This window comes from Carcharodon carcharias, chromosome 10, assembly GCF_017639515.1.
Source record: "Carcharodon carcharias isolate sCarCar2 chromosome 10, sCarCar2.pri, whole genome shotgun sequence".
Lineage (NCBI taxonomy): Eukaryota > Metazoa > Chordata > Chondrichthyes > Lamniformes > Lamnidae > Carcharodon > Carcharodon carcharias.
This window is the reverse complement of record NC_054476.1, coordinates 51,180,519-51,199,031: the sequence shown is the minus strand read 5'-3', so window position 1 is coordinate 51,199,031 and position 18,513 is coordinate 51,180,519. Positions and strand designations below refer to the sequence as shown.

The 18,513-nt window shown below is 38.8% G+C and overlaps 1 protein-coding gene across 2 annotated transcripts in view; it reads left to right on the top strand.

Annotated features, from left to right (window-relative positions):
* lrp5 (low density lipoprotein receptor-related protein 5) overlaps positions 1-18,513 on the top strand; it is a 233,240-nt gene that overhangs the window by 129,768 nt on the left and 84,959 nt on the right. For both annotated transcript variants that reach the window (XM_041197277.1, XM_041197279.1), the window contains 3 exons: positions 2,680-2,811; positions 12,182-12,578; positions 12,866-13,037. In XM_041197277.1, coding sequence (XP_041053211.1) covers positions 2,680-2,811; positions 12,182-12,578; positions 12,866-13,037 — 701 coding nt within the window. The remainder of the gene's footprint in view (positions 1-2,679; positions 2,812-12,181; positions 12,579-12,865; positions 13,038-18,513) is intronic.

The following is an 18,513-nucleotide window of genomic DNA, read 5'->3' as shown; positions in this document are numbered from 1 at the left end:
CCGTCAGACCTGCTGAGTTTTTCCAGCTATTTTTATTTTTGTTTCCAGCATCCACAGTATTTTGCTTTTAACTTAGACAGTGATAAGGTTGGCCTCAACACTCCGGATGAGGGAAAGTGAGAAGTTAGCCAAGATTTCCATTACTGATCACTAACAAACTTAGAAGGTGTCTGTTTTTTTTTTTAATTCCTTCAAGGAATGTGGACTTCGCTGGCTGGGCCAGCATTTATTGCCCATCCCTAGTTGCCCTTGAGAAGGTGGTGGTGAGCTGCTTTCTTGAACCGCTGCAATCCATGTAGTGTGGGAACACCCACAGTGCTGTTGGAAGGGAGTTCCAGGATTTTGACCCGGTGACAGTGAATACCGGCAAAATATTTCCAAGTCAGGATGATGAGTGACTTGGAGGGGAATTTCTAGCGGGTGGTTTTCCCATCTACCAGCTGCCCTTGTTCTTCTAGATGGCTGTGGTCATGGATTTGGAAGGTGCTGTCGAAGGAGCCTTGGTGAATTCCTGCAGTGCATCTTGTAGATGGTACGCACTGCTGCTACAGTGTGTCAGTGGTGGAGGGAGTGAATGTTTGTGGATGTGGTGCCAATCAAATGGTCTGCTTTTTCATGGAAGGTGTCAAGTTTCTTGTGTGTTGTGGGAGCTGCACTCATCCAGGCAAGTGGGGAGTGTTCCAACACACTCCAGACTTGTGCCTTGTAGATGGTGGACAGGCTTTGGGGAGTCAACGGGTGGGTTACTTGTCACGCTATTCCTAGCCTCTGACCTTCTCTTGTAGCCACAGTATTTATATGGCTAGTTCAGTTTCTGGTCAATGGTGACTCCCAGGATGTTGTTAGTGGGGGATTCTGTGATGGCCATGCCATTGAACATCAAGGGGCATTGGTTGGATTCTCTCTTGTTGAAGATGGTCATTGCCTGACACTTGTGTGGTGCGACTGTTACTTGCCACTTGTCAGCCCAAACCTGGATATTGTCCAAGTCTTGCTGCATTTGGACATAGACTGCTTCAGTATCTGATGAGTTGCGAATGGTGCTAAATATTGTGCAATCATCAGTGAACGTACCCACTTCTGATCTTATGCTGGAAGGAAGGTCATTGATGAAGATGGTTGCGCCGAGGACTACCCTGAGGAGCTCCTGCAGTGATGTCCTGGAGGTGACTGACCTCCAGCAACCACAACCATCTTCCTTTGTGCTAGGTCTGACTCAGTCAGTGGAGGGTTTTCCCCCTGGTTCTCAATGACTCCAGTTTTGCTAGGGCTCCTTCATGCCATACTCTGTCAAATGCTGCCTTGATGTCAAGGGCAGTCACTTTCACTTCATCTTGGGTGTTCAGCTCTTTTATCCAAGCTTGAACCAAGGCTGTAAAAAGGTTAGGAGCTGAGTGTCCCTGGCAGAACCCAAACTGGGTATTAGTGAGCAGGTTATTGCTAAGCAAGTGCTGCTTGATAGCACTGTTGATGACCCCTTCCATTACTGATGATCGAGAGTAGATTAATGGGGCAGTAATTGGCTTGGTTGGATTTGTTTTTGCATACAGGACATACCTAGGCAATTTTCCATCTAGCTGGGCAGATGCCAGCATTGTAGCTGTACTGGAACAGCTTGGCTAGGAGTGTGGCAAGTTCTGGAGTACAAGTCTTCAGTACTATTGTCGGAATATTGTCAGGGCCCATAACCTTTGCAGTATCCAGTGCCTTCAGCCGTTTCTTGATATCACGTGGAGTGAATCCAATTGGCTAAAAACTGGCATCTGTGATGCTGGGGACCTCCAGAGGAGGCCAAGATCGACCATTCACGCGGCACTCCTGGCTAAAGGTTGTAGCAAATGCTTCAGCCTTATCTTTTGCACTGATTTGCTGGGCTCCTCCATTATTGAGGATTGGGATGTTTGTGAAGCCGCCTCCTCCAGTGAGTTTTTAATTGTCCACCACCACACCAGGATTGTCTTTGGATTGGATGGGGTTTAGGTATTATGCAGCACAGTTTTTAATAATCTGTTTACACTTTTTCGCAATTAACTTATCTGCTCATAAAAAGACCAGGAACGAGAGGGGACAGATTTAAAGCGATTTGCAAAAGAAGCAAATGTGACGTGAGAAAAAACTTTTTCACGCAACGAGTGGTTCGGGTCTGGAATGCACCGCCTGGAATTGTGGCGGAGGCAGGTTCAATCGAGGCATTCAAGAAGGCATTAGATGATTATTTGAATGGAAGCAATGTGCAGGGGTATAGGGAAAAGGCAGGGCAATGGCACTAGGTCATAATGCTCGTTTGGAGAGCTGCTGCAGATATGATGGGCGAAATGGCCTCCTGTGCCATTAAAATTCTGAGATTCTGCGAAGAGCCACTTGTTTATGATAAAGGAGGCAGTCACTGAGTACAGACCAGGAGTTAAAAGCTTGACGGATTTGTTTTTTTGTCTTCTCTAACCCAGGGCTCCCAAGCCAAGTACAGTGTCCTTGTCACTATCATACATCTGCAAAAAGTCAGTGCCTTCAATAAAGAAGAGGAAGTGGGAAATTGGTGGAAAAGGAAAAAATAGTCACAATTTGGGCAGGAGATGTATATTTGAATTATATTAACCTGGGTGTTAAGACAGTTTGTTGAACTTCATTCCATTACTGGGAAGGATATTCACTTTTACCCTTTTCACCTATCCTATGCAGTTCACATCCCATGTGATGAAAGTAATGGAGGATGTTCTCACTTATGCCTGCTTTCCCCAAAAGAACCATTCTTCAGATGTGCCTGCCCAACTGGCGTCCAGCTAGAAAAAGATGGAAAGATTTGTAAAAAAGGTAAGAAATCCTATTGATAAGGCCAACTTAATTTTTGTAGTTTTAGGAGAAAAGTAGTGAGCATGCTTTCACTGATTTGAATTGTGCTTGGATGGAACAAGTCTTTGGAAATTTAGTGGCCATCGTCTTAGATTTGTTTTTGGTTTTATTATTTTTAACCTCCTGATACCTTTCTCACCAAACGGTTAAGCATAGGACCTAATTTCTAAAAGGAGAAAAGTGAAGTTTTTCATTAGTAGCTATTAAGTACATCATTTTTGTAAAACTACTAATTTCAAGCTTTTTTTTTAGTGAAGGTTCTAAAAATAAAACAACTTCTGTAAAATAATTTCTCCAACCTCAATTAGATTATTTGCAGTGAGATTTTTCATACCTGTACTTTAGTTCTCATGTTTGCACTGTTACCTTCTTCCAGCATTCAACTCAGTGTTCTCCCTCTAATTTTATAATTTATTTTTCCACTCCCTTCTTCATTGATATATTTGCAATATAATACTGTAACTTCAAAACATTAATGTATTAATTAGCAGAAATGGTTTAACAAATTCATCAAGCATCTATTGTGGGTGTTCTACAGTTTTATTTTCAGGTGTAATCTAACTTTATTCTGATTATTGAATTTCAATTTTTCATGTTTTGATCATTTCTACAAACATATTCAAACTGATAAATTTAACAGGCTTAAAATTGATATTGCATATTTCATTGACATCCTTATTATTTTAGGATTATTATTTTAAAATTACACCTTCAGTGCTATACATTTTGACTAAAAATACACTCCAGTTTACATGTGGAATACTTGAATAGTATTGCCAAGCTGGCCTGCATGTAGCGATTGCTGTAGTTTTTCTTTTAAGTTGCCCTTTCCTGTGTTACAGTATGAGATTTAATTAAACAGTTGTAATATCAAATCCCTTCACAAAAGTTTGCATTAATAATAAGAAAGGAAGTTTATGGCAAGGTTTTCCAGAATAGTGGTTTTATTTTTGTTTTCTGTATCGGAGCTTAGAAATGGACAAAGGTTGTACCTTTAACAACAATTTTCAAGTGTGAAGACCAAGATTCCATATTTTCATACAAGGCAAGAAATATCATGTTTCTGTTTTGAAGTTAATAGAAGGATGAATCGTCTTGCTCATCTTTTTTCCTATTTGTATTTATCCATCTGAGTACCTTACAGTAAGGATAGAGTGAATGTCAAGTATGGGAAAAGGGGGAGGTGCTTCAATGAGCAACTGACAAAGAGAAGAGAATTTTGGAGGTAGGGTGGAAAGTGGAAGAAACTGCATATAGTTTGCAGCTGGTAGGATCATAATGGCTGAATAATTAGTTGCAAGTAGTGTAGTGGAAGGAGTATGTGATGAGTTGACACCTCTTTATCTTGTGAATATAACCATTGAGCCATTGACAATGGAGATCACAGAAAATATAGCTTCTCTACACCAGTGTTAACAAACTTGCTCACATAATCCTTTTTTGAGAACCTGGGCTCACAGCCTGTGGGCAGAATTTTACGGCCCCATTTTGGTGGGACAGGGCCGTAAAATGCGGTGAGACATTCTAAAAACCCAGTGCCATAAAATTTTGCCCTGTGGGTGAGTTTGTTGACACAGGTGCAGAAAAGACTGACAGCTTCATGATATTATAACTTTTTAAAATTAATTCATGGGATGTGGGCATCGCTGGCTGGGCCAGTGTTTATTGCCCATCCCTAATTGCTCTTGGGAAGGTGGTGGTGAGCTGCCTTATTGAACCGTTGCAGTCCCATGTGGTATAGGTATATCCACTGTGCTGTTAGGTAGGGAATTCTAGGATTTTGACCCAGCGACAGTGAAGGAACGGCAATATATTTCCAAGTCAGGTTGGTGAGTGGCTTGGATGGGATCTTGCGGTTGAGGTGTTCCCATGTGTCTGCTGCCCTTGTCCTTCTAGATGGTAGCGGTCGTGGGTTTGAAAGGTGCTGTCTAAGGAATCTTGGTGAGTTCCTGCTATTTTTTCTCTGATCTCTTTTATAAATGGTCCAATGTTTATTTGTACAAAATGACGAGGTATCAAGTTCTTAAAGCTTTTGTTAGTGACACTTTAAAGGTCTGGTTGATTGACAAATTTGTATAGGATTGTAACTAGTTTTTTTTAAATGAATGGGTGTTTTTGAAGTAGTCTCACTCATGCTGTTGTTACTATAGGGTTCATTGGTTCTGTACAGAAAATATACTGGGTAAATGGGCATGGAAATGGCATGAGTTGCATGGAGGGTATGAGGGCCATTCGGCGTGGGTGGGGGACATGAATTGGCATGGAGGGTATGAGGGGCCATTGGGGGTAGGTGGGGGCATAAGTTGGCATGGGATGGTGTGTGAGTGTGAGGGGTGAGGTCTAAAGAGCTTAAAATATAAGCAAGCAACTGGGACAAAGTCTTACTCTTTTAAGTAGCTTGCCTTGGTCACCTCTGATCTGTTTCTAGGGGTGGTGGACCTGACTGTACCCTGCACCTGCTCTCCCGGAGTGAAAATTGGGTCTGATGGCACACTTTCTACCAAGGCGGTTTGCCAAGTCAGGAAATTTCCCAACTTGAGCTGCCCGTCTCTAAAGAAAAGCTGGCTCTCTGACTCTATGGACAGGATTTTCCAGCCTCACCCGCCACTGGGATCCTCCCTTCCCGCCGAAAGTCAATGGACTTTTGTCTGGGCTGCCAAATCTTCTGCAGTGAGTCCCACCATGACGGAGCAGGAAAATCCCAGCCCAATAGGTTCAACTATGAGGGCAGTTGCCACGTAATGGGCTTAATTTGGATCCATTGAGTTTTTATTTTAGTCATGGGACTACAAGAGGCCAAATTTATGGGTATTCATAAAACTGTTACATAAATTTAAAATAAAATCTTTGTAAAGGAGCAGAAATTCAAATTTCCGAAATGAATAGTTTGAGCAGGCCCATGAACCACCAGCACAAATGATGAATTCTTGCATGTTACTTAAGAGTTCAGTCACAACCAACATGTTTTTTGCTTTGGAAAGTTAATCAAATATTTACAAGTGTATTTTAATACAGACTTAAAGGAAAACTCAAACCATGTCTGTGAGCCCTCCTGAAGCAACTGGCAGCTTTTTAAAAAAATATTTAATTCTCCAATAGGCCCTAAGTAGCAAGGTGAATGCAACTATCAATGCATTCCCATGCAATGGCATGGAGGTGCTGGATACAAAGTCTAAAAGTTCAGATTTCAGTCCTGCGTCAATTTCAGATTGAATTCAATTGCAAGGTTATACCATCTATGCAAGTCAACAACAACTTGCATTTATATAGTGCCTATAGAAAAATGACCAAGGTGCTTCACAGAGACTGAAATCTTCAAATGGGCGAAACATGAATGTAATCAAACAACAACCCTTACTTTTTAAATTATACTCAGATATTTTTACACCATTTTAGATTTTAGCACCTTCCCTCAAAGAATATTGAAGAATCACCCTAAGTCACTCCCATATTTATGCAATTAGTTCTAAACCAGCTTTGGTGAAAATCTGAAAACAGTTCGACTACCAGTGTTCTAGGCAGAGTGCTTGAGTTACACAAAAACAAGGGAAAAGTATACTTCGAGAAGAGTTGAAAAAAGAAATGTTGTTCTCACCTTCCTTTCTATATTTAAAAATCTTGTGATAACAATAGTTCTTTTGTCTTTGTAATACTTTAAGTTCAAAATGTTGCATGTTCTTTCTATTTGTGAGTTAAATATTCTAATAAAAGATCAACATTGTTTGAAAACAAGCATTCATTATAATGAATGGTGGTTGTTGAGAGTCAAACTTATTGGTGCATCCACAGTCTTGAAACACTTAGCCTGCCTAATGAAAAGTGCCAACATTGTGCATTCACTCTGTAACCTTAACAGCTTCCTGGCACATTAGTTGTAAATTAAAACTAAGGCACAGATTGTAAAATAAACAACCCCTTCTCAACGCACGCATCACATCAGGTCCAAGCATAGCATGTATGAATGCTGGAAATTAGTTCCATTCAGGCAATAAGTATTACAATGTTGACGTTCTTTCCTGCATTTAAAAGACAGGAAGAATAGCTTTGGAACCATGTTGTTCACGGCCTGTTTCATTACACAGTTAGTGAGTGGAAAGGACAAGAGTTCCCAGCGGCGTTGACTGAGAATTTGGATGAAACAATGACACATTGTACTAATCTGATTAGCAGAAAGACAAACGGGACAGGAATAGCAAGGAGCTCTGGCAGGGCTTGGGGGAACTGAGGCTGCGCTTTACATTTGTTTGCATTAGTTTGATAAATTGGCACATTTGTTACTGTTATAAACGGTTTTGTCACCTGTCAACTGTGAAGTGGTGCAGAGGAGGATGAAAAAGCATCTTTGTCAACTTGTGGGATGTTCTCCCATTTTTCTTGTCACTCCGGACTGAAATTTTACAAATGTAATTTAACTGGCATTTCAGCACTGAAGCATGACTATTAATAATGCAGCTCCAATCAATAACCATTTAAATGATGTTTACAAGATGCATTTCAAAACTAATTAAAGTAAAATTGGCAGCTTGCACTGATTTATTTTGTACACTCCAGTCTATCATATAAAATTCACTACTAAAAGCAATCAAATAAAATAGCAAAAAAAATTAGCACAGTGTCACTTTCAAAATATTAGGAATTCTAAACAGGCCTCTTATTTCCTTGAATATTATCTTTCACAGCATTTCAAATAATACTTTTCTGCTGTACAAGTGACTGTTTCTTCTGTCAATTTTAAACGCAGATTAATTTTTGTAATTATGTAAGGAATCCTACATTTTGAATCTGTAAAATTATCTGAGTATAATTTAAAAAATAAAGGATTGTTGTTTGATTACATTCATCTTTAGTCCATTTAAGGGTCTCTCTGAAACACCTTGGTCATTTTTCTATAGGCATTATATAAATGCAAGTTGTTGTTGACCTGCATAGGTGGTATAACCTTGCAATTGAATTCAAGCTGAAATTGATGCAGGACTGAAATCTGAACTTTTAGACTTTGTATCCAGCACCTCCATGCCATTGCAGAGGAATGCATTAATAGCTGCATTCACCTTACTACTTAGAGCCTATTAGAGAATTAAATATTTTAAAAGCTGTCAGTTGCTTCAGGAGGGCTCTTGAAAAGTTTTGAGTTTTCCTTTAAGTCTGTATTAAAATACACTTGTCAATATTTGGTTAGCTTTCCAAAGTATAAAGCATGTTGGTTGTGACTGAACTCTTAAGTAGCATGCAAGAATTTATCATTTGTGGTGGTGGTGGTTCATGGGCCTGCTCAAACTATTCATTTTTGGGAATTTGAATTTCTGCTCCGTTACAAAGATTTTATTTTAAATTTGTGTAACATTTCTATGAATACCCATAAATTTGGCCTCTTGTAGATGTTCAGCTCACAGTACTCCCTTTCTTTAGGTAGAGAGCAGAACAGCCTAGTTTGAATCATTCATTACCATAATTCCAAGACTGAATAAAAGGAATTTAATCTCAGGGAAAAACCAGTTGTTTATCCTCTGTCCTTACATCTGCCGGTCCCCTCTACCCCACCCTGACTAGTTCCCCTTTTCAATATACACCGCCATACACCAGCTGAGGCATTGAAAATACTCCTCTATCTGGGTACCAGTTGAGCAGAGTATAAATGAGGACACCTGGATAGGAATCCATGCTCCCTGGTAATTTTGTAGCTAAAGTTTATTTGAATAGGTTGACTGCATGATAGGAATAATTGTGTCATTATAAATTAACAATTGCATCACTAATTAATAACACTTTAAATAGGGGGCAGTTTGATGGCATAACAAAAACAGAATTACCTGGAAAAACTCAGCAGGTCTGGCAGCATCGGCGGAGAAGAAAAGAGTTGACGTTTCGAGTCCTCATGACCCTTCGACAGAACTTGAGTTCTGTCGAAGGGTCATGAGGACTCGAAACGTCAACTCTTTTCTTCTCCGCCGATGCTGCCAGACCTGCTGAGTTTTTCCAGGTAATTCTGTTTTTGTTTTGGATTTCCAGCATCCGCAGTTTTTTTGTTTTTAGTTTGATGGCATAGTACATTAAAGCTCCAACTCACTGACATTATCGATTCACACCTATGATTTCCCCACATGTTAAACTTCTGATTGAACTGCACTATCGCTGGATGATACTGAACGGAGACTAAGCACTTGCTGAGAAGGGAAGGGGGGAATTTGGCGACCTAATTTCACAGGCTGTTCTGGTGCATTTTCCTCTACCCACCTAAGGAGAGCCTTTGTTAGGGGCTTGGAAGCAATTTGCCAAGCCTTCCTCTTACCTAGAGCAAATGAATATCAATAGAAGATTGTGGCTTGAATTCATGCTGTGCATCATTACTGAAGTACATGTTCATACGAAAGTGTTCCCTGAAAGGCATTAGCCCTTTTAATATGAATAGGTAACATCTTGTTAAAATAATATTGAAGAGTCTTCATACAAATGCATCAATATGTTCTTACTTCACCTATCAAGTAAAGATATTATGTTTACGATGGAATTGAGAGTATGTCTGTATAAACATCAAGAATTTAACATTGAAAGGAAAACCCAATAAACAGCTTTGAGTTTTGATTTGCTTTTTGAATTAATAGTGAGATTGTTAGAATGTTTCTTCTAAAAAAAACTATGCTTGGTGTATTATAAATTAAAATGTTTTTGAATTCTTTGCAATGTCTGTAGTCAAATAGTCTGGTACCTTTTAAACCTTTGTGACCTCAATTTAAATATTTAGAGTGGCAGAGCAGAGCTTTGTTCTTCCGCTCCATTTAAATTTCTGTCAGGAAAGAGGTCTGTGCAATTTTGTATCAGTGCTGGCACTGATACCTCTCCTAAGCAGGACAATTAGATTTCCAGCCAGTCAGGAGCCAAGCAATATAAACACAATTTTGACAGATGAAAAAGTGAGCTTCAGTTACTAGTCTTCGATTGGAAGTTGCAGTATAAATGCTTCCTGCGACCATAGATTAAGACTGGTAGCCTTTTACTTTTGCTTGTCTGATTAAAGTGTAACATTTGTGCTGTGCCTGAAATTTTCTGATTATGCACAGCCAGTTATTTTTCATTCACATTGGCAGTAATAGCTTCACATGAGATTATGTAAAACTCATCTATGTATCCTTAACTGCACTTTGAAATAAATGTTTTCATGTCAAATTCCATATATAGAAATATATACAAAAATAGAATGAACAAAAGCTGTGACATCATTTCTGGGTTCTGATATAAACATAAGCTTTTTCCTGGTATGATCAAATTGGAACTCCATGATTGAGGTGCAGCTTTATCTTTGTGACCATCTATTAAACTGCATATCACTAACTTTTCTTGGAAAGTTCAATTTTTTAACATGATCCTAAAGTGATTAATGCTCTTTCTGGTTGTTGTCTAAGCAAATAGTCTTTCATGCTTATAACTATATACATTTTTTAAACATATGCCACTGTGTTGCACATTTTTAATGAGCAAAGACAGTAGTTCAGTTGGGAAAACCCTAGATTAATTGGCAACCATGTCTCAGTGGTTGCACTCTCACAAAACAAATTATCTGGTCATTTATCTCATTGCTGTTTGTGGGGCTTTTGAGCATGAATTGGCTGTTGTATCTTCCTACATTGCAACAATGATTACTATTTAGCTAAGTGCTTCATTGGCTGTGAAACACTTTGGGACATCCAAAGATCTTGAAAGATGCTGTATAAATGCACATTTGTTCATTCTTACCAAGAAAACATACTTGCTTGTACAGGTGTTAAGAAATTGCTGCCTTAAAACCAAATAATGGTAATAAACAGGAGTGGATTATCACTGTTTCACAGCATAGCAAGTATTCTGCATTACTATCATGCTGTGTGTATGTTTTTGTGTTTTGCAATTCTTCAAAATCACCTTAATGCCTTCAGCAGGCTGGTAGAACATTCAACTGAATAATTATTGCTTAAGAAAATCATTTTAATCTTTTTCCAATGAGTAATTGTCATGATGAAAGAGCACTAGGTGTGAATGTGGAGAATATATGTTTGTGCTGATGTGTGACATGCTTAGGCATAGAGCATTACAGTTTTAAAATGTAGGTGATTTATTCTTCACAACTTTTGATCAAATGTTATTTTTGGAATGATGAATTCAAATAAAACTTTGTATCACTTGAACTTCATTTGTGAAAGGGGATTCAGTATATAAAAGGCAGATAACTGATGTTAGGATAACAAAATTACAATCTGTTGAATAAACTTTGGCATAGTAAATTAAAAACTATAATCTTAAATGTCTTAATGACAAAATCTCAACCTCTGTACCCTTTTTAGAAACGAAATAATTAAAAATAAGGATTTTGGTTCCGCTTATTTGTCTGCAAATATTTATATTAAGCAATAAATGTTGATTGAATTATCTGGACAAACAGACTAAAACTTTTTTTTTAAAAAACAGAAAATGCTGGAAATACTCAACAGGCTAGGCAATATCAGTGATTAGAGAAACAGTGAGTTGATGACCTTTCATCAGAACTGGAAAATGTTAGCGATGCAACCATTTTTAACGAGCTACTGAGACAGGGAAAAGTTAGAGAGTAGGGGAAGAACAAAAGAGAACTGGGGATATGGTCTGGATAGAGGTCTATCCAAAGAGGTCTGGGATATGATAGAAGGAAGCAGTAATTAAATGACAAAAGTGATGATACTGTAAGACAAAAAGCAGTAATGGGGCAAGTAAAGAAATAAAAGATCCATCTACAGGAGGGGTAAATAGGAATAGCAGAATCATCACCTGCAGCTGCTATCTGAAACGCTGGGGGCAGAGGTTATGATTTGAAATTGTTGAACTCAAGTATTGAGTCTGGAAGGCTAAGTACTTTTTCAACCAAAATTGATAATCTTTTAAATCTTTTAAATTCAACCAAAATTGATGGTGTGTGTGGTTCCATGAATTTGTAATTTCAGCTTTTTATACTAATCCAGATCTAGCAGGTTCTTTTAATCACTCTAATTAGGTGATAGCTACTCACTTTTAAACAAAGATATATGCTGAACCAAAAGGAACAAAATAAAGGTTGATGGTCATTTTTAAAAAAATTTTTTTTTAAATGATACATGAAATCTGTGTTATGAGGTATGTCATTATAAGATGATTTCCTCTGGTTATATTCATTGCCATTCAACCTAGGGGTGAATGAGTCTGGAGTTATTTTCCTGTTTTGTTTGGAGTGGAGGACATAACATAGTTAATCTTTGGTTTTCAAGATGCACAGCTGAATATATTTTGCCTACCAATTGTTATGTTTAGAGGCAACCTTAGTACAAACATTTATTCTATCCTACAATAGGTGCTGAAGAGGTCTTGCTGCTTGCAAGAAGAACAGACCTACGACGTATCTCCTTGGACATGCCAGATTTCACAGATGTTATTCTTCAGCTCGATGATATTCGACATGCAATAGCAGTAGACTATGATCCAGTGGAGGGATATATTTACTGGACTGATGATGAAGTTAGAGCTATTCGTCGTGCATTTCTGGATGGCTCAGGAGCCCAGACATTAGTGACCACAGAAATTAACCATCCAGATGGAATAGCTGTTGATTGGATAGCACGAAATCTTTATTGGACTGATACAGGAGCTGACCGCATTGAAGTGACCCGGCTTAATGGGACGTCTAGAAAAATACTGGTAGCAGAAGGTCTTGATGAACCACGAGCAATTGTCCTTAATCCAGTGACTGGGTATGTGCACAAGGGTTTTTGGTGTGAACAATATTTAAATATTAATTCAGGATAAAAAAATATAATGGTATAAATGTTTTTTGCATGCTGTGTTTTAAAGTATACAGGTGGTAAAATTGTTTGCTGTTTTTAAGTACCAACTATTGATAAATTGATCTATTGACAAAAAAGTTGTCATCAAAATTTCTGGAACATTATTGCAAAGAAAGCAGTGATTTGTATTGTTGCTTTGAGTTTATTTAAACAAAAATCAAGGACGATAATTAGCCTTATCAATGTTTTTACAGCTATATGTACTGGACAGATTGGGGTGAAAACCCGAAGATAGAACGTGCAAACCTGGATGGCTCTGACCGAATAATTCTGGTAAACACCTCTCTGGGTTGGCCCAATGGCTTGGCATTGGACTATGCTGAAAACAAACTTTATTGGGGTGATGCCAAAACAGACAAAATTGAAGTAAGTTCTGAAAGGAAACTTGAGCTGGTGATATGGCACTGTTAGCAGAAACCAAAACAGGGAGATTAGAATATATTTGGAGCCCTGAGTGAAGCAGTGGTGTATTGTATTGTGTTCAATGTCATTAAATACTTTTCATTCAGCAGACAGAGAAGACATCCTAGATTAATATTAGCGTTCAAAATGAGCTGTACAGATGGGGCACAAGCTTCACAGATGAGAATGGTACCAATGCAGGAAGTGATGATGTCACATTAATAACATAGACACTCAATGTAATTTAAATTAAGTTTATTATATAAAACATTTAGTTGAGGATAATTAGCCCATCTTGTCCTTGTATTTTGTTTCTTATACCACCTACACAATTCAAATTTGAAATAGAAAGTGATTGTAATATTTATGTTATATTTCAGTTTTTGCCAGAATGTCGATTGCAATGTTGTCACTTTCAGGTATCCCCCTCATTCAAAGTTTTTTAATTATTGGATGGCTCAATATTTTAATGCAAAAAGGTATTGACAGTTCACAAGACTGTAAAACCTAGCAACATAACACTACAGTAATGAAGACACACTACAGGAATAAAGAATAGTCATTCAACTGATTCACTTTACTCATCTATATCAGTTTCAGAATCTAATCATGCTATTCTTGATTGTTTTCTACGCCACATTCTTATCATTGTATTCTTTATTGAATGAAGTGATTGATCTAATTCCTTCATGAATACTTCAACTGCATATGCAGTTTTTTTATTCATCCATGGGATTTGAGCGTTGCTGGCAAGGGCAGCGTTTATTGTTCAACCCTAAATGCCCTTGAGAAGGTAATGGTGAGCTACCGCCTTGAATTGCTGCAGTCCATATGGTGTAGGTACATCCACAGTGCTGTTAGAAAGGGAGTTCCAGGATTTTGACGTAGCGCAAGTGAAGGAGCGGTGATATATTTCCAAGTCAGGATGGTGTGAGACTTGGAGGGGAACATGCAGGTGATGATGTTCCCACTGCTGTCTTTGTTCTTCTAGGTGGTAAAGGTCATGGGTTTGGAAGGTGCTGCTGCAGGAGCCTTGGTGAGTTGTAGATGGTATTCTCTGCTGCTACTGTGCACCCACAGTGGGGGGAGATTAAGATGGTGGATGGGGTGCCGATGTCTTTGGATAGTGCTGAGCTTCTTAAGTGTTATTGGAGCTGCACTCATCCAGGCAAGTCTCTCCTAACTTGTGACTTTTAGATGGTGGACAGGCTTTGGGAGTAAGGGGTGTATTACTCGCCACAGAATTTCCAACCTCTGACCTACTCTTGTAACCACAGTATTTATATGGCTGATCCAGTTAAGCTTCTGGTCATAGGTGACCCCAGAATGTTGATAGTAGGGAATTTGTCATTGAGCATCAAGAGGAGATGGTTAAATTGTTTTTCGTTGCAGATATATATTGCTTGTCAATTGTGTGGCATGAATTTTACTTGCCACTTATCAGCCCAAGCCTGAATGTTGTCTGGGTCTTGCTGCATATGTACATGGACAGTTTCAGCATCTGATGTGTTGCAAATGGTGCTAGACACTGTGCAATCACCGGCAAATATCCCCTTTCTGACTTTATTATGGGGAAACATCATTGATGAAGCAACTGAAGGTGGTTGGGCTTAGAACACTATCCTGAGGAACTCTTGTAGTGATGTCTTATGATTGAGATGATTGACCTCCAACAACCACAACTATCTTCCTTTATGCCAAGTATGACTCCAACCAGTGGAGAGTAATTTCCCCTTGATTCCCATGGACTCCAGTTTTACTAGGGTTGCTTGAAGCCACACTTGCTGAAATTCTGACTTGATGTCAAGGGTAATTACTCTCACCTCCTCACTGGAGTTCAGCTGTTCTGTTCATATTTGGACCAAGGCTATATTGAGGTCAGGAGCTAAGTGGCACTGGTGGAACCCAAACTGAGCATTGGTGAGCAGGTTATTCCTGAGTAAGTGCTGCTTGATTGCACTGTCAATGACACCTTCAGTCACTTTGCTGATGATTGAGAGCAGAATGGCCCGAATTAGATTTGTCTTGCTTTTTGTGGGCAGTGCACTACTTTGCAATTTTCCACATTGTTAGGTAGGTGCCAGTGTTGTATCTGTTCTGGAACAACTTGGCAAGGGGTATGGCTAGTTCTGGAATACAAGTCTTCACTGCTATAGTCAGGATGTTGTCAGAACCCTGTAATCTTTATGGTATCCAGTATCTTCAGCTGTTTCTTGAATTAAATTGGCTGAAGACCGGCATCTGTGTTGCTGGGGACCTGAAGAGGAAGCTGAGATGGATCATCCACTTGGCACTTCTGGCTGAAGGTGGTTGCAAAACCTCATGTGTAAGGTAGCAATATTTGTAGAAACACAAAGATGTCATTGGGACCATCAAACCCATTGTTTTTGCATAGATTGACCTCATGATACCTTTTTATCACATCATCTGTGGTAAACTAAAGAATTTTAGGAAAATGTCAAACTTAAGGAAAAAGCATACAACTCCACAAAGATGAGTGGCAGGACAGATGATTGGCCGGAATATAAAGAATGGCAGAGAATGACTAAAAGGTTAACCAGGAGAAAGAAGTTAGAATATGAGAGGAAGCTAGCAAGAAATGTAAAAACGGATAGCAAGTTTCTACATGTACTTAAAAAGTAAAAAAAATAGTGAGTGTTGGTCCTCCAGAGAATGACAGTGCAGAGTTAATAGTAGCTTAGTAGATAATAAGGAAATGGCAGAAGAAATGAACAAATATTTTGCTTCTGTGTTCACTATAGAGGATGCAAAAAATATTCCAGTAATAGCAGCAAATCAGGAGGTGAACAGGAGAAAGGAACTGGGTGAAATTGAAATCACCAGGAAAACGGTACTGAGCAAATTAATGGAGTTGCAGGCTGGCAAGTCTCCGGGTCCCGACAGACTACATCCTAGGGTCTTAAAAGAGTTGCCTAATGAGGTAGTCGATGCGCTGGTGTTAATTTTCCAAAATTTGTTAGATTCTGGAAAGGCTCGATCAGACTGGAAAGTAGCAAATATAACCCCTCTATTCAAGAAGGGAGGGAGGCAGAAAACAGGAAACTATAGGCCAGTTAGCTTGATGTCTGTCATGAGGAAGTTGTTAGAATCGATCGTTAAGGAGGTTATAGCTGGGCACACAGAAGAGCTCAAGGCAATCGGGAAGAGTTTGCATGATTTTGTGAAAGGAAAATCATGTTTAACCAATTTATTAGAGTTTTTTGAAGGAGTAACATGTGCAGTGGATAAAGTGGAGCCTGTAGACGTGCTGTACTTGGATTTCCAGAAAGCATTTGATAAGGTGCAACATCAAAGGTTATTATGGAAAATAAAAGCACATGGTGTAGGAGGTAACATATTAGCATAGATAGAAGATTGGCTGGCTGGCAGAAAGCAGAGAGTATGCATAAATGGCTCTTTTTCGAATTGGCAGGATGTGATGAGTGGAGTTTCACAGGGGTCTGTACTTTTTACGATTTAACATCAATGACTTAGATGAGGGGAGTGAAGACATGGTAGCTAAATTTGCAGATGGCACAAAGATAGGTAGGAAAGTATGTTGTGAAGAGGACATGAGGTTGCAGATGGATATAGATAGGTTGGGTGAGTGGGCAAAGATCTGGCAAATGGAGTTTAATGCGGGAAAACATGAAGCTGTTCTCATTGTCAGGAAGGACAAAAAGGAGAGTATTACTTAAATGGAGAACAGCTGCATAATTCTGAGGTGCAGAGGGATCTAGATATTCTAGTATATGAGTCGCAAAGTTAGTATGCAGGTACAGCAAGTAGTTAAGAAGGCTAATGGAATGCTGTCCTTTATTGCGAGAAGGATTGAACATAAAAGTAAGGATGTTATGCTTCAATTATACAGGGCATTGGTGAGACTGCACCTCGAATACTGTGTGCAGTTTTGGTTTCCTTATTTAAGGAAGTGTGTAAATGCATTGGAGGCAGTTCAGAAGAGGTTTGTTAGATTTATACCTGGAATGAGTGGGTTGCCTTATTGGGAAAGGTTGACAGACTTGGCTAAACTGGAGTTTAGGAGAGTGAGCAGTGATTTGATTGAAATATACAAGACCCTGAAAAGCCTTGACAAGGTGGACTTTGAAAGGATGTTTCCTCTTGTGGGTGATTCCAGAACGAGGGGGCACTGTTTTAAAATTAGGGGTCGCCCTTTTAGGACAGAGATGAGGAGAATTTTTTTTCTCTGAGGGTTGTGTGACTTTGGAACTCTGCCTCAGATGGTGGTGTAGGCAGGGCCATTGAGTATTTTGAAGGCAGAGGTAGATAGATTCTTGTTAAGCAAGGGAACCAAAGGTTATTGAGGGTAGATGGGAATGTGGACTTCAAAACACAAGAAAATCAGCCATAATCTTATTGAATGGCAGAGCAGGCTCGAGATGCTGAATGCTGTACTCCTGTTCCTATTTCTTATGTCTTATGTTCGTTCAGCCTTCCTTTCTTCAGAATTGTTACTTGAAACCATTTATGCTGTCTGTCTAGTGACTTCCTTGGTAAGTTATTGCATAGTGGAAAAGTTTTGTTTGAATTATCCTCTGACTCCTAACTTCTTAATTAATCATGTCTTCCCATCACTTTTAAGCACCCCATTTGTTTTTTTTTGCTTAGCCAATCTTTGCTGTTGGTTTTAGAGATTTCTTTACTTTAACTTGAAGACCTCCTCTCCCAATCAATGTATTATTCAACTGTTCTATTTAACACATGTTCCAGCCTATAATTCCATATTCAGATATTATTTTACATATAGCCACACTATGTCTTTCACTTATTGGCCACATTACCTAAGACAGGGCTGATGTTTAATCTATACATTTCTTATGTGGACAATTCTAAGCATGAAGGAACTATTAAAGTTAAGGTCGTGGTTACTGGAGTTTAAGGTCGTAACCTCAGATTTTTGGTGAATTTTAAATGGAATTTATTATTGAAATGTGTATGGTTTTTCATATTGGTCCAAACATTGTAGCTAGAAAAAATATTTCCTATTCACAGCTTCTGAGTCTCAGAGCATTTGTTTCATTCTTCTGCTTCTGCCTCTGGCCTTGTACAGGGCCGTTGAGATGAAAATAAACTTTGTACTGCATAACCTCAACATGAAATAGAAAAGCATAATCAGAGTGCTCTTTAGTATATTTTTAGGGTGGAAATTTTAAAAATGTGGCTGCGAAATCATATGTGAAATGCAGGTAAATCTTTATCATATGTTTCACGCCTCATCTTGAAAGTGTCTTGAATGGCGGCCTGTGCAAACATTATAAAGAGTAGAAGCACTTGGTGATCTCTCTCCCCGCTTACTAGCATTTTGCACAGCTGGCATAATTGTGCACTGCACAATTAAAAAATATTTTTATGGCCTTGTAGTACTTCTGCCCTCTATAACTGAATCATGTGGCATGCTTAACTTCTTAAAATTCTACTT